This window comes from Sorex fumeus, unplaced genomic scaffold (assembly GCF_029834395.1).
Source record: "Sorex fumeus unplaced genomic scaffold, SorFum_2.1 ptg000055l, whole genome shotgun sequence".
In the NCBI taxonomy this organism is placed as follows: domain Eukaryota; kingdom Metazoa; phylum Chordata; class Mammalia; order Eulipotyphla; family Soricidae; genus Sorex; species Sorex fumeus.
Window position 1 is genome coordinate 16,080,779 of NW_026606112.1, and position 18,628 is coordinate 16,099,406.

Here is an 18,628-nt window from a genome sequence, read left to right on the forward strand (position 1 = left end):
AAAACTAGGTTTTGGCCATAACTGTCAAGTTGACTTCTAAATAAGAAAAATCAAGAACCCCTACTCTCTTTAGCAGATGAGACATCTGTTCCCTAGCACGCACCCTCACTCCCTCAGCTCTAAGGCAGGGTCGCGCTCTTCTTAGAATCATGGCACGACCCATGAGTCAGTGTTTCCTGAATCTCTTCGGAACTCAGTGGTAGCTTCCATCCTGGGAACAGGGACACAGACACTGCAGGTAAACCCCTGGAATGACATATACCTGCCCAGATGAGGAAACGCCATGGGAATATGAGGAGTACTGGGAAATGGCCCAGGCCCACATCTTGGTCTTGCCTTTACCTCCAGCTTCCCCTCCCCCAAAAACTGGGAAGGTCTAGGGATGCCTAATAGATGCTCTTAGTTGAAGCAAGTCTTTGGAGAAAGGGATGTCGGAGCTCCATCATAACAAATCAAAAATGTGAGTACATGTGTTCAGAAATGGACACATATGCCGAACCATGCAAAAGTATTTCCTGAGGGAGACTTTTCCAGAAGAACTGCAGTTGGCCATCCCAGCTGTGGAGGTGGGGTTGGGGGTGGGGGGTGCACAGTGTCAGCATCTCTCCAGCCTGGTTTTACTGTGTTGGGTGGGCTCTGTGCCTTCCTGGAAGTGGAAGACCCAGGGAGCAGGGGGTGAGGCTGAGGTACCCTGCCAGCAGGTAAGTGAGTGAAGGGGGTGAAGGCCACGACTAACGTTTGCTCCATTTGGAGACAGGTCCCGGCCACATGGGACCAGGAAGGCAGGACCGGGAGGATCATGGGCGTGAGTGCTTAGAGAGCCCTCTCCCCCACTCCTGGGTTTCCCCTACAAGGCAGTGATGCTGGAGATCATCTTTGTGCCCACTGTGTCCACTGGGGACTTGGGAGCCCAACTGGGGGCCTCGGGGCCCAAGGCTAAGTTATCGAAGGCCTCGGGGACCTTGACAGGGACATCGGGCTCCTCCTCCAGGATGTTGCAGCACTTGCAGCAGGGACAGCACTTGGTGCAGCCGCAGATGGTACAGCAGAGCCGGCAGTAGACACGGCAGCAGCAGCAGCAGCGCCTCTGGCAGCAGGTGGAGAAGGTGCTCACGACCTTGTCCCACGGCTTCAGCGAGCGCATCCACTGGGGCAGGCAGTTACAGTTCCGCAGGCGCAGGGGCAGGACCCCCGGGCAGCGGGACTGCAGCACCTTGAGGACCACCACCAGCACGATCAGGAGAATGATGGGCACCCCCACGCCCACCAGCACTGGCCAGCCCGCCAGCGAGAGCCCGAACACGGCCAGCGGGGTCAGGAAGAAGAAGAATATGAGGTAGAAGACAGCGAACCAGCGGTACTTGGCGGAGATGTTGCCCAGCCCCTTGGCCAGGCGGATGGGCAGGCGGGTGAAGGGGATGGGGTACCACAGCAAGATGCCTGAGATGTTGAAGAAAAAGTGGCACAGGGCAATCTGCAAGACAACAGAGGGGGACGGGTTAGTGGGGCTGGGGGGTGGGGAGAAGGTCACCTCTGGGCCCCTGTAGCAGTCACTGTCCTTTTAGCACAGTCCAGTCTAGAGGACCTGCTATGTCGCTGGGAGCAACACTAGCTCAATCAACTATGTCATAGCCGTGGCCGGACGTTCTTAAGACAGGATTGTGCAAACGAACTCAATGGATGTGCCCACAGTAATCCAGTCTTCTGGTCCTGCCACTGCATCAGGACCCAAACAGCATACCCCCGCATTGAGATGTGCTCTAAATATAAGAAACTGGATTTCATAGGCTTGCTCCAAAAATAAGTGTCGAATTTCTCACCATTTTAATGTTGAGGATAATGGTGTTATATTGATGTGTTTGCTTTTCATGTTTCAAAATATCCATTGCTGAAAGATTTCAAAGGACCTGGGTGACTCGTATTCTATACTGTGCACACGCAGTGGATTTCTTCCTTCCTTCCTTCCTTCCTTCCTTCCTTCCTTCCTTCCTTCCTTCCTTTTTCTTTTCTCTTTTTTTGGCTTTTTGGGGTCATGTCTGGTGATGCTCAGGGATTACTTCTGGCTCTGCATTCAGGAATCGTGACTATATGGGATGCTAGGGATCGAATCCCAGTTGAGGATGTGCAAGGCAAATGCCCTGGACTACTGCTCTAGGCCCCATGCGGTGCATTTCTTTCATTGATCATCAAGTTCTAAAGAGCCTCCCTCACACCTTCATGATAATCCTTTGAAATTAAGTTGTGGTGCCTGTGATTCTGCTGAGGGAAGCGAGGCTCAAAATTAAGGTCACATTTTAAAGTTCACTTAGTGTCTGGGACAACTCAATGGCGAGTCCGCATACAAGCATCCAAGATCACCCAATTGAGTGCTGGAGAGAGAACAGCAGGTAGGGTGCTTTCCTTGCACACAGCCAACCCAGAATTAGTCTCCATAACCACAGATGATCCCTGAGCCCTGCCAGAAGTGATCCCTCAGCCAAGCTCTAGGAGCAAGCCCTGAGCACCACTGGGTGTGGCCTAAAATTCAAATAAATAAATAAATAAATAAATAAATAAGCTAGTCCAGGCTGGAGAGAGTTTAGCAGATTGCCTTGCATACAGCTAACCTGGGTTTGATCCCAAGCACTCCCATATGGTCCCTCGAACCCTTCCAAGAGGGACCCCTCAGCACAAAGCCAGGAGTAATCCCTGAGCACTGCCCAGTGTGGCCCCAAAAGCACAACGCACACAGAAACAGGCAGTCTGAAGTCACAGGTGACTTCAAGGTCAGGCAGAGTTCCCAAATAAGGAGCAAGGAGATAGGAAGTGGCCTCTACAATTCCTGAAAACTATCACTAGGAGATGCTACCCTGCTCCTGTAAGGAACGGGTGTTGGCTTATTTCTGCCTTCTTCTGGCTAGGGCCCCACATCACAGTCAAGAGCATCAAAGAGAAAGGGCTTAGCTCTCACTAAAGTCCCTCTACTTCAAAAACCACTGATGGGAGCGAACATCCCCTCCCAGGGCCCCTCCCCACACAGTGCCCTCTGACCTGGAGCGAGCTCCTCAGAGTGCTGCCTGGGCTGGCCAGGGCAGCCAGGATGGCGGTGGTGGTGGTGCCGATGTTGGAGCCCAGTGTGAGCGGATACGCCCTCTCAATGGAGATCACACCAAGACCTGGGGGAGGGGAGAGAGCCAAAGTCCAGGCCATCAGCCACCAGAGATGATGGAGATGACAGTGACACCCAGGGGAAGAAGTCGGGGCACACTCACCAATCAACGGGGTGATAGCAGACGTGAACACGGAGCTGCTCTGCACAATGAAGGTCATGCCCGCCCCCACGAGGATGGCCAGGTAGCCAGTGACCCAACCGAAGGGAAAGGGCAAATCTGGAAGACAAGTTAAAAGACCGTCACATCCCTTGTCAAGAACAGGCTCAGGGGGCCCCTCCAGAGGATGCTCCCCACCCCCTTCACAGGGGAGGAGCTCCAAGAAGTAACTACCAGAGTGTCCAGAGATTCTCCACCGCCAGTAAATGCAGGATGGTGATGGATACTGCACCTACCTGTGTTGAGGGTCTTCTTGATGACAATAGCCACCTGCCCCTTGAGCACAGAGCCCAGGATCTTGACGATCATGATAAGGCAGCCACAGAGGACCAGCAGGGAGACAATCAGCAGGATGATGCCAATAGCCAGGTCCGGGAGGTTGAAATTCACAAAGATGTGCCGGCCTGAGGAGACCACGGAGAGCCCTTATTAGGGGCCAAGGAGCAATTCCAAGGCCATATAGTTACTTATCCCCAACACTCTTTGCTCCCTGGTAGTAAATCCTGCTTATGAGCTAGACCCATGACTACCCAGAAGACAGGCCACATCCCAGCCTCCCTTGCAGATGAAGGCAGTCCTGAGGCTGTTCTCTGGGCAGCTCAGAGTTTGGAGATGAAGTGAAATCCCTGAAGCCACAGGCTAGGCAGGGGCAGGGCCAGGCTTCCCGCCCAGCTAACCCACCTCTGAAGCCTGTGCTGTGCCTCATTCATGGCACTGAGGATAGTGACAACAAAGGGTCTCAGGGACAAAGCGGGGAATGGTGACCAAGTCAGAGGAGTGTTGCCCATTCTGAAACTCTTCGTCTTTCAAACTCCCTGGGAGTCCGCGCCAGACTCCATCAACCCATGGCTGTATTGCTGGATCTGTCACTAGCCTGCGAGGGTGGTGAGTTCTCTGGGCTCTGAGTGGTAGCTACACCAAGACCCTGAAGGTCTAAAGCTCAGAGTCTTGTGGAGCTAGTGGAGGTGCAGGGCTGAAAAGGAGAAGTGCAGACAGGTAATCTGGGTGTGAAAGGGAGGACTAGAAGAACTGGGATGTCAGGTGTTGGACAGTTTCAGGGCCGCATTCAGGGAGACAGCCCAGTGCCCTGCATGGGGCCTGCTGCCTAGGAGACCTTGAGTGGAGGGTGGGCATGTTTGTCCTGGCTGGCCCTCCCTCTCCTTGGATCTGCTGCCCTCTCTGCAGAGTTTCTGCAGAGTCCCGCCAAAGGGCGCCGAGGCCCAGGGTCAATGTCACTGACTCTGGGCTGGGGTTGGGGTTGAGTCTGCAAGAGGCCCCAGTGTCAGCTCCTAGCTCTCACCATCTCTGGGGACAAATCATCTCTCATCTATGTCTCAGTTTTCTCTGCTGTGACGGCTCTGGTTCAAGCCGCAGCACTGGGTCTGTGCCCAGTGACTTACTGTTCTCCCCTACTTATGAAGACCCTCAGAGACAAGCAACACCCACCAGCACCCCAGAGGGATTCCCCAGTGGCTGGTGTTCTGCCCAGACCCACTCACATTTGTCGATGTTCTCCTTGTAGGTCACATTCTTGAGGGTCCAGATTTGATAACCATCGGTCCAACAAAGGTCAGGGGAGGTGCAGTTGTCAGGTGAGGGCACAGTGACGTTCATCTGGGTCTGGAGGATAAACAGAAAATAGGCACATGGCCCACAGGCACCTTTCATGAGCATTTTTCGTGGGAATGAAGAGCAGGAGGTACTGATGCATGCGGATGGGAAGTTGCTAATTCTGTGGCTCTCCAGGAACAGAGACAGAAGGGCAGTCAGAGAGAAGCAGAGAAAACAGATCGTGACACCGAGAATGAGAATGACAATTTGTGAATAATGTGCCCTTGATGTCAAAGGAGGTCACTCTGTGCAACTGAATCTCGTTCTCCTTCAGCATTCAAGAACTCGTGTTTTAAAGATTCTCACTGATGGGGCTGGAGCCATAGTACAGTGGGGAAGGCACTTGCCTTGCATGTGGCCAACCCGGGTTTGATCCCCTGCATCTCATGTGGTTCTCCCGAGCCCACCAAGAGTCAACTCTGAGTGCAGAGCAGGAGGAAGCCTTGAGCATTGTTAGTTGTGGCCCCCAAACCAAAAAATAATAACTAAATAAATAACAGATAAATATTCTCAGTAGTCAGTACTAGTTAGTTCATGAGTCCCTGATTTTCTTGTCGTTTTCTTGACTTGACCACTGGTGTGAAATGTTTTTATCTTTGAAACAGAGGAACAAAAATACACACGCCCCGCTCTATTCGGAAGACTTACCATATTGGTGAAAGTTTTGCACCAAATCTTGACCATGCTCTTGTTTTTAGCCATTTCATCATTCATTGCAATTTGGCTGATAACTTTTTTATCCAGCTAAGGAAGAAAATAGGAGAAAGTCAGCATTTACAAGAGGCACAAGGAACTTGAGGAATCCTGAGAGGGGGTTTATGACTCAAAGCCCTAAAAGAGCTGAACTGGGACTTTACATAGCCCGACAGGGTGCAAATTTCTGAGGTGCAGACAATATGGACATTTCTCAAAAAAATAGAAATTGAGCTCCCATTTGATCCAGCAACACCACTTCTGGGAATATATCATGGAGATGCAAAAAAAAAAAAATACAGTAGAAGCGACATCTGCACTTGTATGTTTATTGCAGCACTATTTACAATAGCCAGAATCTGGAAAAAACCCAAGTGCCCAAGAACAGATGACTGATTTGATACATATACATAATGGAATACTACGCAGCTGTTAGAAAAGATGAAATCATGAAATTTGCATATAAGTGGATCAACATGGAGAGTTATCATGCTAAGTGAAATGAGTCAGAGAGAGAGGGACAGAAATAGAGTGAAATCATTTGTGGAATATAAAGTAACAGAATGGGAGACTAACACCCAAGGATAATAGAGATAAGGGCCAGGAGGATCGCTCCACAGCTTGGAAGCAAGCCTCAGATGCTGGGGGAAAAGGCAGCTGGGATGGAGAAGGAACCACTAAGTGAATGATGCTTGAAGGGCTCACTCGGGATGGGAGATACATGCTGAAAATAGACTATAGACCAAACATGATGGCCACTTACTACCTGTCTTACAAACCATAACATCCAAAAAGAGAGAGAGTAAGAGGGAAAGTGAGTGCCTGCCAGAGGCAGGGGCCAGGGAATGGGGTGGGGGTAGTAGAAGGGATATTGAGGAACATTGGTGGTGGAGAATGGGGATGGGTACTCAATCACTGTATTACTGAAATGTAATGATGAAAGTTTAAGTTTATAAAGACCCTCAGAGACAAGCAACACCCAACAGTACCCCAGAGAGGTATCTTGCGGTAATTCATTAAAAATTTTTTTTTAAATTAATAATTTTTGCCTCATTTCGTCTTATTTATTTCTAACTGGGGATGGGAGAGGCGTTGCCCTGGCTGTGCTTAGGGCTTAATCCTAGATTTGTACTCAGGAATCAGTCCTGGTGGGGCGGAGTAAGATGGACCCCAGGTCAGCCAGATGCAGGACAAGCGCTGTCCCCACTCTATCATCTGGGTCCTCATTCAGCCTTATTGGTTTATTTTTGGTCTGGGGTCCAGCTGTGCACAGGGGCAGCTCCTGGGGATGGACCCCTGTCCCGTTGAGTCTCTCGGAAGCTGTTCCAGGGCAGTGGCTCAGAGACTGTCCTCCTACCCCCACCCCCTCTGAGCCGGCCACTGTGGCTCTTGGGAGGAAGCCTTGTTACCTGGATAATGAGCTTCGTGAAGGGGTCCGTGATAACCTTCAGGAGGGCTGGGGCATCTTCTCCGTTCTTGAAGTGGAAGGAGTTTACCACGAGGTTGGTGAGCAACTCCAGGTAGTGGGTGGCGGCCTCCAGGGGCAAGAGCACGAACACAGACAGCCAATTGAAGAAGTCATGGACAGTGGCTCCCGCAAAAGCCCTACAGGAGGGAACCCCGTTCCCAAGGCACGGGTTCGTTAGTTGAAGAGCAAATATTCACAGTTCTAGACAGGGCCTTACTGTAGCAGAGGCCATGGTTTACTCCTGGGTTACATGGGTGTCTACTAATACATTTCTAGATTAAACTGTTCGCCCCAATGGATGGGAGCTGGTTTGGCATTAGACCAACCAGTAATGAAGGGGCAGCAGGTTGAGGGGCACGGGCATGTCGGGACTCCAATCACCCTTTGCTAAAGCAGAGCTTGGTCCAGCAGGGACCACTCAGTTATGCCTGCTTGGAAGAAAGGGAAACCAACAGGCTTTGGCTCCAAAATCACTGTTGGTAAGAACTGTAATCAAGCCACAAACTGCATCTGAAGCAGACACAGGGAAGACAGCCTGCCTCTGAGAGGGGGAGGGGAATGATTCACAGCATAGTTGTCAACTCTGGACACAGTGACTTCTTGCTTCAATACTGAGATGGAGGATGGATTTGGGTCACTCTGGTGAAGCTCAGGGGACCATATGTAGCGCCAGAGTGGGAGCCAGGGTTAACCACGTGCAAGGTAAGTGCATAAGCTGTGTACTGTCTCTCCAGCATCAAATTCCTTTCCAATCTTTTTGTCCCCTTAAGATCTTCAGGATTCTCAGGGACCAGAGAGATGGTACAGTGGATAGGGTGTTTGCCTTGTACACCGCTGACCCCGTCATCCCATATGGTCCCCCAAGCACTCTCAGGAGTAATTCCTGAGTGCAAAACGAGGAGTAACCCCTGAGCATCGCTGGATGTGGCCTCCAAAACCAAAAATAAAACAAAAAAGATCTTCAGATTTTGATAAAATATCTGAACAAACTGAATGGGGGTAAAAGGCTAATTTAGACCAAAGTTTATGTCTATCTGAAATGTTCATAGATACATCTGATTATATCCTCTCTCCAAATTAAGTGCTTTTCCTCGATGAAAAAAAAGAGATCCTGTTTAAAAACCACAAATCAAAAAATATCCAAACCCACGGGACATGAGCCAAAAGATTCTTAATTCAATATTAGCAAAAAAAAAATGTTGTCTGAAAGTACAAACTTTCAACTATCATTATTTTAATTTTTCTGCAGAAAAGTACTTAAGACATTTTAAACAGTGCCCATGTAAAAGTGTTATCAATATTTCTTTGTAGTTTAGCAAAATGTTAAGTTTTTCAGGTTTTTAATTGCATAGTTATCATTCTAAGAATATATCTGAGGATATCATCTAAACTACTAACCACCTTGAAAGAAAAATAGAGGGCTGGGGCAATAGTACAACCGGTAGGCATTTGCCTTGCACACACCCCACCCGGGTTCAATCCCGGCATCCCATATGGGGGACAGTACAGCAGTTAATGTACATGCCTTGGCTGTGGCTGACCCAGCTTTGGTTCCCGCAAGCCCCGCTAGGAGTGACCCTGAGCACAGGGCCAGGTATTAAGCCCTGACGTGGCCAAAACCACTTAAAAACAAACAAATGAACAACAGCACAACAGCTGTTAAGTCAGGTCCAGCTGGCACATGCACCAGTCGAGGCTCTCGTTCAGAGGCAAAACCCTGTGTCCGGTAGGACCAACCCAAAATCTGGAACAAGGACAGTTGGGTCCCAAGCCAGCAGTGGCTTAATCCATCTGCGTCCTTTCATCAATAAAAAGGACCCCCAGAAAAGTCTGCTGGTCTTCTGGAGAGAGAACTGGGGCAGGAGACACCCCGGGTGACTTAAACCAAGACTGGCATCCTAAGGACACAGCAGGCTGGGGGAGGTGAGGGGGAGGGAAGAAGGAGGGAGTTAGATGTTGATGCAGTTAACTGCCACAGGATTCCAGCTTGACAGATGGGTTGAACCTCCAGTCTTCCTACCCCTGGCTCCTTCCAGGAGCTCCAGCAGGGCTGGGTGAGCTCCTACTGGCTGGGGGAAGGGGGAGCCCATGACAGACTAAATCTAAAAATATGGGGGGGCATGGGGGGCAGGCGGTGACAGTACAGCAGAGAGGGCACTTGCCTTGCAGGCGGCTGACCTGGGTTTGATCACCAGCGTCCCATATGGTCCCCTGAGCCTGCCAGGAGTGACTGCTGAGCACAGAGTCAGGAGGAAGCCCTAAGTACCATTGGGTGTGATCCAAAAATTTTTTTAAATGAACAGAAAAAAAACAAAGCAAACCAATCCGAGCTGGACCGACTCAGGCGGGTGCGGCGTCTCTTACCTTCTGAACTCATTGCGGTCCCCGGCCTGCATGAGCGCCACGATAGTGTTGGTGATGGATGTGCCGATGTTGGCCCCCATGATGATGGGGATGGCAGCCCGCACAGTAAGCACTGGGGATGGAGGGCAGGGACCAGGTTAGGCATGGACGGAGCAGCCAGGCAGGAAGGTCTCCCTATCTTGCAGCATTTGCTCATCTGAGAGGGTGGGGGGGGCTCTACCCCTGCTGGGCTCTGGTGAACACGTGGGCTGAGGCCCATGGAACTGTGCCCAGGGACCCCCACAGTCCCAGCATGCAATTTCAGGGAATCTACAGACTCTGTAAGACCCTTCTTTGAACCTGTTTTAAATGCCTTTGTAATTCGTTTCTTCTCCCCATGACAGATACTAGGCAGCTTAAAAGTCAGCAAGAGATGATCTTTAAGGACTAGAGTCTTTATAATGGCAATATCCTGGAATGACAATTTCTTTTTCAAGAAACTTAAGTGTTTCACTATAAGGCTCGCTTTTATTTCTTTCTTTCTTGCAATTGCTTTCTTTTTTTTTTTTTTTAAATTTTCTTTCCTGGTTTTTAAGCAGAAGTGATGACTTCTTAAATTTAGGCCTCAAAGTTTTCTAGTTTGTCTCACTTTTATTTTACCTAAAGTGTTAGTTTGGGGTTTGGGCTGAAAATTCACCAGTTCAAACTAGTCCTCCCAACCTAACCAGATTATCAGGCAGTCTCACATTCATCATGCAGCCCCTTAAGCTCAGCTGTCTCATAGGCCAAAGTGTCACGTGCTTCTGCTACGGAGAACATGATGGCCTGTCCAGCAACCTTGCAGTCCAGCAGGGCAGCTGCCAGGCACGAGACCCTCAAACAGCAGCTAATGCAGCTGCATTTTCTATTTCATCATAAGATGAATCTCCCTGTCCTCTCCATCTCTCTTCTCTCTCTCCTCTCTCTCTCTCCTCTCTCCTCTCTTCTCTCTCTCTCTTCTCTCTCTCTCTCTTTCTCTCTCTCTCTCTCTCCTCTCTCTCTCTCACACACACACACACACACACACACACACACACCTTTTTTGGTTTTGTTTGAGTCACACCCAACAGTGCTCAGGATTTACTCCTGACTCTGTAGTCAGGGTTCACTCCTGGTGGGCTAGGGGGACTCTATGGGGCGCCAGGGATTGAACCCAGGTCGGCTGCAAGTAAGTCAACCAACTTGTGTACTATGTCTCCTGCCCCTCAACATAAAACCTCTTAAGGTCAAAATAAAATGAGAACAGCCACATATGGCTAATGAGTGCTCCAAAACAAGGTGGCACAGTCAGCAGAGCTTTTGTTATTCCGTGCTAAGTCTTAAGCAGAAGGATCTACTTCAGATGGAACTCAGCATGGGCCAGGAGGCTGTCTCAGTGCTTCGAGGAGGAAACTCCCTGATCAGACAGGACAGAACACACAGAATGGTGATTCTCTGAGACACAGTTCCGCGTCACTGAGCTTTTCTTTGTTATACTTCACCAATACTGTGCTTTTTATCAGACCCCGGATAGCCAAAGGATAATGTTTAGTGGAAGGCTTCAGGTAAGAGTGAGCATTTTCTGAGCAATTAAGTTATGGACCCCAAGCTGCTAATATCTGGCGGTGGCCGCCCACCTGCCCGGCGCACAACACACGTCTGGGCCCTGGGGGGTGGTGGAGGGGGTATGCCTGGACTCACATGACGAGGCTACCATGCTGACGATGATGGATGAAGAGGTGCTGGAACTCTGCACCAGGACGGTCACCAGCACCCCGATGACCAGGCCAGCCACTGGGTTGGACATAATCGAGTTGTTGCTGAAGAATTGCCCGGCCACTTTTCCTGAAAAACAAACCCATGGCCCCAGTGTTGGGGTGAGGACAGATGTCGCAGCCAAGGCTGTGTGGGGCGGGGGGGAGGAGACCCTAAGTCATGCAGGGGGCAGGGGACGGGAGCATCCTCCCTCTGCTCCTCCCCCAGCCCCCAGACCCTCCCAGCTCTGACCTTGCTCCCCCATCCCGAATAAATTCTCTGGTCTGTCTACAATAGCTCCTCCCCCACCCCCTGTCACTAGGGCCCCCTCTGGCCTTCCCAATCCTCCCAGGCTCCCCAGGCCTTTCGGAAGGTCTCAGGGTGAGCCCCCGGCTCAGCAGACAGAGCCTCCCGGAGGGAAATGTCTCCCTCCTCCTCTGCCTTCCCCTACCCACAGGTTCAGCCCAGTCATTGGGGAACTGGCCTCTCAGACCGTCTGTGGCTCCCAGTCAGTGTGATCCGGGAGACAGGGCCCAGGGGTGGAACTGAACAGCCAAGACAGTCAGGGGCTAAGCCCCCAGTGATGCCGCCTACATCCAGGGGACCGGAAGTGAGGGCCGGAAGCCAGCTCCCACTGTGCCAGGGGCTCAGGGGCTCCTTCCTCCACTGCCAGGCCCAGGGACGCAGCAAGATGCCCAGTGGTTGGAAAGTACCATGCTAAGCGAAATAAGTCAGAAAGAGAGGGACAGATGTGGAAAGATTGCATTCATCTGGGGAACATAAAGTAACAAAATAGGAGACTAACGCCCAAGAGTAGCCGAGATAAATACCAAGAAGTTTACTCCACGGCTTGGAGGCCAGCCGCACATGCTAGGGGAAAAGGGAGCTCAGATAGAGAAGGGAGCACCAAATAAAGAGAGTTGGGAGAATCCTCCCAGGATGGGAGAAGCATGCTGAAAGTAGACTATAGACTGAACATGATTACCACTCAATGCCTCTTTTGCAAACCACAGCACCCAAAAGGAGAGAGAACAAAAGGGAGGGAGGCAGGGTGGGAGGGGGGATGGGAGGTGGGAGGGATACTGGGATCAGTGGTGGTGGAGAATGGGCACTGGTGGAGGGATGGGTACTCGATCATTGTATAACTGAAACCCAAGCACAAACATTTGTAAGTAACTGTACCTCATGGTGTTTCACTAATAAAAATTAAAAGAAAAAAAAAAAAACAAGATACCCGGTGGATACAGAACCCGCGTTTTTCTTTGACATCTTGCTTTGACAATTCACAGGCTATACACCATATAGTTGGACAATGATCTTTCTTTTTGTTTTTAAACTTGGGGGTCACTCCCAAAAGTACTTGAGGGTAGGAGGTGTGTGTGTGGAGGGAACCATGGGGTGTCAGGGATCAAACCTGGACTTCCCACATGCAAAGAACAGCTCTCTCTGATCATCTCTCTGAGGCACTGGACTCCGTAATAGGGAACTTTCAGAAAGGAATATTCACTCCCGTGCTCTGAGAGGCATGACAGTGTCTCAGCCCTAAGTTATATCTGGTGTCCCCAGGGCAGACAAGGGACCAGGCACACGGTGATTTCATGTCTGGGTCAGCTCAGTTAGGTCCCTGCCAGCGTGGCTTTCCCCACCTAGAGGTGGTGACCTTTGGCAGCAAAGGCCTTATTTGGCTTTCCATGGGGGCCTTGGCCTAAGAGAACAATGCTGCCCTCACATCTTCAGGCATGTCACACAGAAACAGCAGCAGTATCTCGACTCAACCTTTAGGCCACACAGCCTCCTGCACAGGCCAGGATGAGGGCTGTGGCTCGGGACTAGCTCACTCCGGCAACGAGCTGAGACTTCCCAGCCAAGTCGCAGCCCTTTTATAGAACCCAACTTTCTCTTCTTTAAAATGGGTAGATTTTAATGTATCACCAAGGGTCTGGGGCCAGGTGATTCCAGCTGGAAAGCAGCCCGCAGGGGGCGCTGAACTGTGACTGTCTGAGCCAGTCAGTGACCTCTTCCCCCCTCCCCCCCCACTCCCCCCCCCCCCCCCAGCCTGGGCCCGTCCCTCCTACCTCCCAGCAGCTGGAAGGCACTGCTGAGGACGTCCAGGGAGCACACGAACATGTAGAGAAATCCCAGCAGCAGGATGAGCTTCCCGGTGCCTTGGAGAACACAGAGCAGCTTCCCCCTGGCATCACGCTCTGGAGGGAGGGAGGGAGGGAGGGAGGGAGGGAGGGAGGGAGGGAGGGAGGGGGAGACTCAGCGTCTGTGATACTGCAGACCCTGTCCCTCCCCGCTGCCAGCACAGGGCCCAGGTGGGGTGCGTCCAGGGCTGGGGTCAGCGGCACTCCTGCTGAGGTGGGGCAGGGAGAGGGGAGCCCACTGCAGGGGCACACGCAGCCCCGCACCCCAGGGCCCATGTATGTCCCCTACCAAGGCCCCACCCACCGTCCTCTGCACACACCTGGGCCTCCGGGTCCCTGGGGATGGCACCCTTGACTGTGGGGTCTCCAGGCCCCGCTGTGCCCAGTCCCTCCTGGCCCCGGGGGGCACAGGCTCCCTCCCATCCTCAGTTCCACAGTACAGCTTGGGGGTCCCCAGCTCGGCCTGTCCCGTCATCCTCATGCTCCTGGGCAGGGCCACAGGGGAGCCTCTAGAACAGGGACAGGAGCCAGAGTGGGTGAGCGAGCACCTTTGCTGGGAAAGGAAGAGTCACAGATGCCCCCTCGTCCGGCTCTCAGCCCCACCCTAGGTTCCCAGCAGGGGCCTTGTGCCTGGTGGTGGTGGTAGGGGGGGGGTGACACGGAGCCCTGACGATAGTGTCAGCCCCCTCTTACCTGACCACTTAAGCCCCGTGTCCTGCAGTGCAGGCAGGTCCCAGGGGTCATCTGCGGGGTCCTCGATGAGCGCCACCGTGGAGTGGGACGGCAGCAGCTCCCCCTTGGTGGCAGAGGTCCTGCTGTCATCTGGGCAAACGTGCGACAGTGGCCATGAGCGTAGGGGGCTCCACGGGGTCCCTCCCGGGAGCTCTGTGGAGGGGGGGGGGGGGCTGAGGACTTACTTTTGTTGGGCTCCTTGCCTTTCTCAGACACGGGGGGCTGGGGACCCCCTTCGATGTATGTTCCGGGGTTCGCCTGGGCATTCTGCAGCTCGGGCCAAGGAGCCATGGTCTGTGGGTGGAATCAAGCGTCAGCAGGCAGCAGGGAGAGGCGACACCCACAGTCAGGACGGGAGGAGCTGGGGCTGAGGCCCAGACAGAGTGAGGGGAGCCAAGGTCCCCTCTGCTGTGGGATCATAAGTTCCCTCTAGCCACTCTGAGCCACCGTCCCCGCCCGCTGCCACAGAGCAATCCACTTCCAGAGCATCTCCTGGCTCAAGTTTTGGATTTCTCAACGTCCTTTCTGTTAACTCTGCTCTTCCTAAGGCTATTTTGACTCTGTTCCTTGGAGGCTAAGGAGATGCACACTTTCATCCTCACCCACTCACGGCGTAGTCCTCACAAGCCCCCAATGGGGCCCCATCCTCACCCCACTTGGAACTATGTCCCCGTACACCTCTCCATCTAACGCGTCCGGGGCAGGAGGTGTTTGTGGAGGTGATCAAACACCCTCTACCACTTTCAGCTGTGACCCTGTTTCCCAAGAGCCACTGGCCGCTCTGCACCGGGCTCCAGTGCCTGAGATGCCATCTCGAGGGGGAAGGTGTAGAGGCAATTCAGTTTCCCCATCTGAAGAATGGACACAATTCCTCCCTGTCTGCAGGTGGAGTTTAATGCGGTGACTAGAGGACTTCTAGCATGGCAGCCTCTGTGCTGCGCTCCCTGCATTTAGTGGGACATCTCTACCCTGGCCCCAATGACATCCCCACACCCACTTTCTCTGAGCCTTTTCCAGGGAAGGGGAGGAAGAGTGGTTCTTGAGCCACAGGAGGTTTTAAGTTGTATGCAACCCTTCATCTCTGACACACGCCGAGGAGCATGGAACTCTGCCCCGGAAGAAAGCAGGAGTGGCTAAAACACTTGCAGCAGTAATGTCTCAGAACAAATTGTGAGACTTGTTGTTACTGTTTTTGGCACATCAAATACGCCACGGGTAGCTTGCCAGGCTCTGCCGTGCGGGCGAAATACTCTCGGTAGCTTTCCGGGCTCTCCGAGAGGGGCGGAGGAATCGAACCTGTGTCGGCCATGTTGGCTGCGTGCAAGGCAAACGCCCTACCACTGTGCTATCGCTCCTTAGTCATCTGCAGAGAAAATGAAAATCACCCCCAAATCCTCGAAGGTCAGGTGGTTCAGGGACACATCTAGAGTCCCAGCTACTCTGTGAATAAATCAGGGAGAGGTGGGAAGGACTGATGGAACCAGCATGGGGGTCTCTTGTGAGGTCGCTCAACCCTGTGGTTTTGAACCCTTTGTACTTCCGGGTGGCACCTGCCCTTAGACTGCTCCTCGGACCAGTAGCTGTCAAACCAACAAACCAACAGCACACCAGCAATTTTCAACCTCTTTACACCTGCAGATGGCGCAGCTCCTGGATGGGCAATGGAAGATCCTTTCACCCAAGGAACTTTTTCAACTAACCCCATACAGCTGCTGGGCCGTGGTGAGGGCTCACCAGGCCAGGTGACAGCATACCCAAGTGGTACTCGGACAGGCTGGCATGTCGGTGTGAGTCAGACGAAAAAGATCGCTATGGAAACTGATATGGAGATGCCCTTTAAAAATCAACAGCAGGGCCGGAGTGATAGTACAGCAGGTAGGGCTTTTGCCTTGCAAGCGGCTGACCTGGGTTCAATCCCTGGCATCCCATATGGTCCCCCAAGCACCGCCAGGAGTAACTCCTGAGTGTAGAGCCAGGAGTAACCCCTGAGCACTGCTGAGTGTGACCCCAAAAAAGAAAAAAAAGAAAAAAAATCAACGGGAATGCCACATGATGCAGCAGCACCTCTTCTCGACCTTTATTCGTGGAATATGGGAGCACAAAAAAGTCTGAACGAGATAGCTGCACCCCTCTGCTCACACTAACATCACATGATGGCCCTGACACGGGATTGACTGAAATGCCCGACTCTGAGATGTAGAAGGAAGCTGTGACATAATATATTCCCTGGAATCTACCCGCCAATTAAAAAAATAAAGAAATGAAAGGTGAAATCATGCCTTTCTGGACCACGCGGGTGAAACTTAAGGTGATTTATACTCAGCAACATGAGGAAAGACAAGGGCAGATGGTCACCAGCCAGATCCATTCTGATACGGAAAACGAACACCTCGTCAGACGGACTGGGAAACAGTGACACTGAGTCCCAGGCTGGAAAACTATGTGGCCATATGGGAATGGGGGTGGGGAGGTAGAGCGGGAGGAGGGGGCTATACTGGAACTCGGGGCAGGAGGAGGAGGAATGATTTCGATATATCTATGCATACAGAGCAGAATTAGGCGCCACCCTTAAAAGGCTACTGCATGAAGTAATAAATACGTAAGAAAGGGTGAAATTAAAATTGAAATGTTAAGTCCTGGAATAAATCCATAAGGGGGGGATAAAATAAAACGCCAAGTCTAGGCATGGGCATCTTTCAGACAGAGAAATAGGAGAAGACACAGCACAGCCCTCTGAAGGCACTGCTGTTCTCCCATTAAACAGATGAAGAAGGTGGCGGATTCCAGAACCTTCCCTGCAGCTCTGGGCTGGGTGCCCGCAGCCTGGCTCATGCAGGTGTCTCGGGCGGGCCTACTCCATGCCCTGCTCCCTGGAGCTGTGTTGCCTGACGCAGGTGGAGCAAAGCCCGCTGCTCTCGGGATGCTCCTGTGGGGTGCCAGCCTCAGCCTGGGCCCCAGGACCTTGGCAGGGAAGTGGACAGGGCTGGGAGGTTGGGCAGAGAAAAGTCCAGAGCTGTCCTGGGGGACCCCAGCCTCAGGTCAAGGCAGCCGTGGGGGGCAAACAGGATCCGCTTGGGAAGGAAACTGCTGGAAGGAATGTCTCAGTGTGCTTTTCATGGAGACACCATGGGTCAAGCACCCGCCTCTGAGCCCTCCTTACACGGGGTCCCTCAGCTGGTGTCCAGGGCTGGAAAAAATGACCCTGAGACTCACTGTCAGTCCCGCCCAGGCCGGCACACCATCCACACCCGCTTCCTCCTGAACACAGCACAGCCCTCCGAGGCAGACAAAACCCGCCCAGGTACCTGAGAGCAGCCTAGGTAGGAAGAGGGAGCTAGACCTGATGGCAGTGGGGGCGGGGCAGCTTCCAGGGCTGGTTCTGGTGACTTCCCCTGAGTCCCTCCAGTCCTAGCCCGAAAGCAGATGCCCGAGGGAGAAAGCCAGTGGCTGACCTACGGCCCAAGGCAAGAATGGAGTTTCTCTGGCGCCCAGCCCAGCGGCGGCGTGCCTCCTGCTCCCTCTGCGACCACATGACTGGAACATTCCTGCGAAGTGTGTCAGTCTTTCACAGTAGCATGGAGTGTGACTTGTGTCTGATGCCAGGCCAGAAGCTCTGGCAAATGGGGAGGCTTCCGACCCCCAGGGGCAAAGTCCTGGCCCCAGTACCAGCCACAAAGTCCAGAGGGAGAAGGAGGGGTTCCAGAATCTCCATCCGGAGGCACCTTCCAGCGCCCCCTGGTTGCACCCAAGCCTTCCACTTGCATTTGAAATTCCCAAGCTGCAGCAGCATTCACAGGTCCTGGGTCGCAGTTAGCACTTCAAATTCATCCAGACTTCAATCCAAATCATTTCCGCATCACCCCAGATGTTTCCTCTCCCCAGATCACCAGTCCTCGGCTCCAGCCGAGATCACCGGCTTCTACTGGAAGCATCTCCACTAACAACCTCTGCGTAGAACACAGCTTTGAGCCCAAGGACTGACCAAGGAACGCACAGGTGTTATTCTGTGGGACTCCCCTGCCCTCCTCCATCTTTTACTGCTTAATGCCCTCCAAATTATTCCTCTCCTTCAATCCTACTGACTATCATTTGGAGTCCTAAATCTCTTTGGAGTTCTCACACTGGCTCTTGTCCAGACAAGAACTGCACAGAAGAACTGCACAGAAGAACTGCACAAAGAACTGCTCCCATCGTTCTCTCTACCCAGTCCTCCGCCCTCATTGTCCTAGTTCTCCAGGCCGCCCTGGGCTGGCCCTTCCTCCTGTTCACAGAATGTGCTGGGACACCCCCAGCACCCTGCAGTCTTCCATGACAACACTTGAGTTCAAATGACAATGACCACCACTTAATGAGCACTGAAGAGGGGGCAGATGTCCTGGGGATGTCTGCCACACAATGTCTCATTCCAACTTGATATGGGACCTCTGCCAGCTGTCCGACGCTAAAGGGAGCCAGGCAAAAAGTTGCAAGGCGCAGCAGGTGCGGGACAAAGCCTCTCCATTCAGTTCCCAGCCCCAAGCCTAGTGCCTTAGCTGGGATAGTCAAGATTTCTG

At 52.5% G+C, this 18,628-nt stretch overlaps 1 protein-coding gene across 2 annotated transcripts; it reads right to left on the bottom strand.

The window, feature by feature from the left end:
• Window positions 1–847: 847 nt before the first annotated feature.
• Window positions 848–14,366, bottom strand: LOC130033999 (sodium-dependent phosphate transport protein 2B-like). 2 transcript variants are annotated; one of them, XM_056125593.1, is made up of 12 exons: window positions 14,261–14,366; window positions 14,037–14,165; window positions 13,272–13,400; window positions 11,143–11,286; window positions 9,445–9,556; window positions 7,022–7,217; window positions 5,568–5,663; window positions 4,808–4,928; window positions 3,545–3,712; window positions 3,252–3,368; window positions 3,031–3,155; window positions 848–1,474 (listed from the first exon to the last, which is right to left on the bottom strand). In XM_056125593.1, the coding sequence occupies exons 1-12, from the start codon at window positions 14,364–14,366 to the stop codon at window positions 848–850; spliced, it is 2,070 nt and encodes a 689-aa protein (XP_055981568.1). The 2 variants fall into 2 exon arrangements, with proteins under 2 accessions (XP_055981568.1, XP_055981569.1); XM_056125594.1 differs by having other exon boundaries at window positions 14,037–14,158; window positions 14,257–14,366.
• Between the last annotated feature and the right edge of the window lie 4,262 nt (window positions 14,367–18,628).

Excerpts from the sequence above, each read along its gene's own strand:
- LOC130033999 (XM_056125593.1), bottom strand. The coding sequence starts at position 14,366 with ATGGCTCCTTGGCCCGAGCTGCAGAATGCCCAGGCGAACCCCGGAACA. Across the intron at positions 7,218-9,444 it reads GACCGCAATGAGTTCAGAAG|GGCTTTTGCGGGAGCCACTG; the intron begins GTAAGAGACGCC and ends TCCCTCCTGTAG. Across the intron at positions 1,475-3,030 it reads CTCTGAGGAGCTCGCTCCAG|ATTGCCCTGTGCCACTTTTT; the intron begins GTCAGAGGGCAC and ends GTTGTCTTGCAG.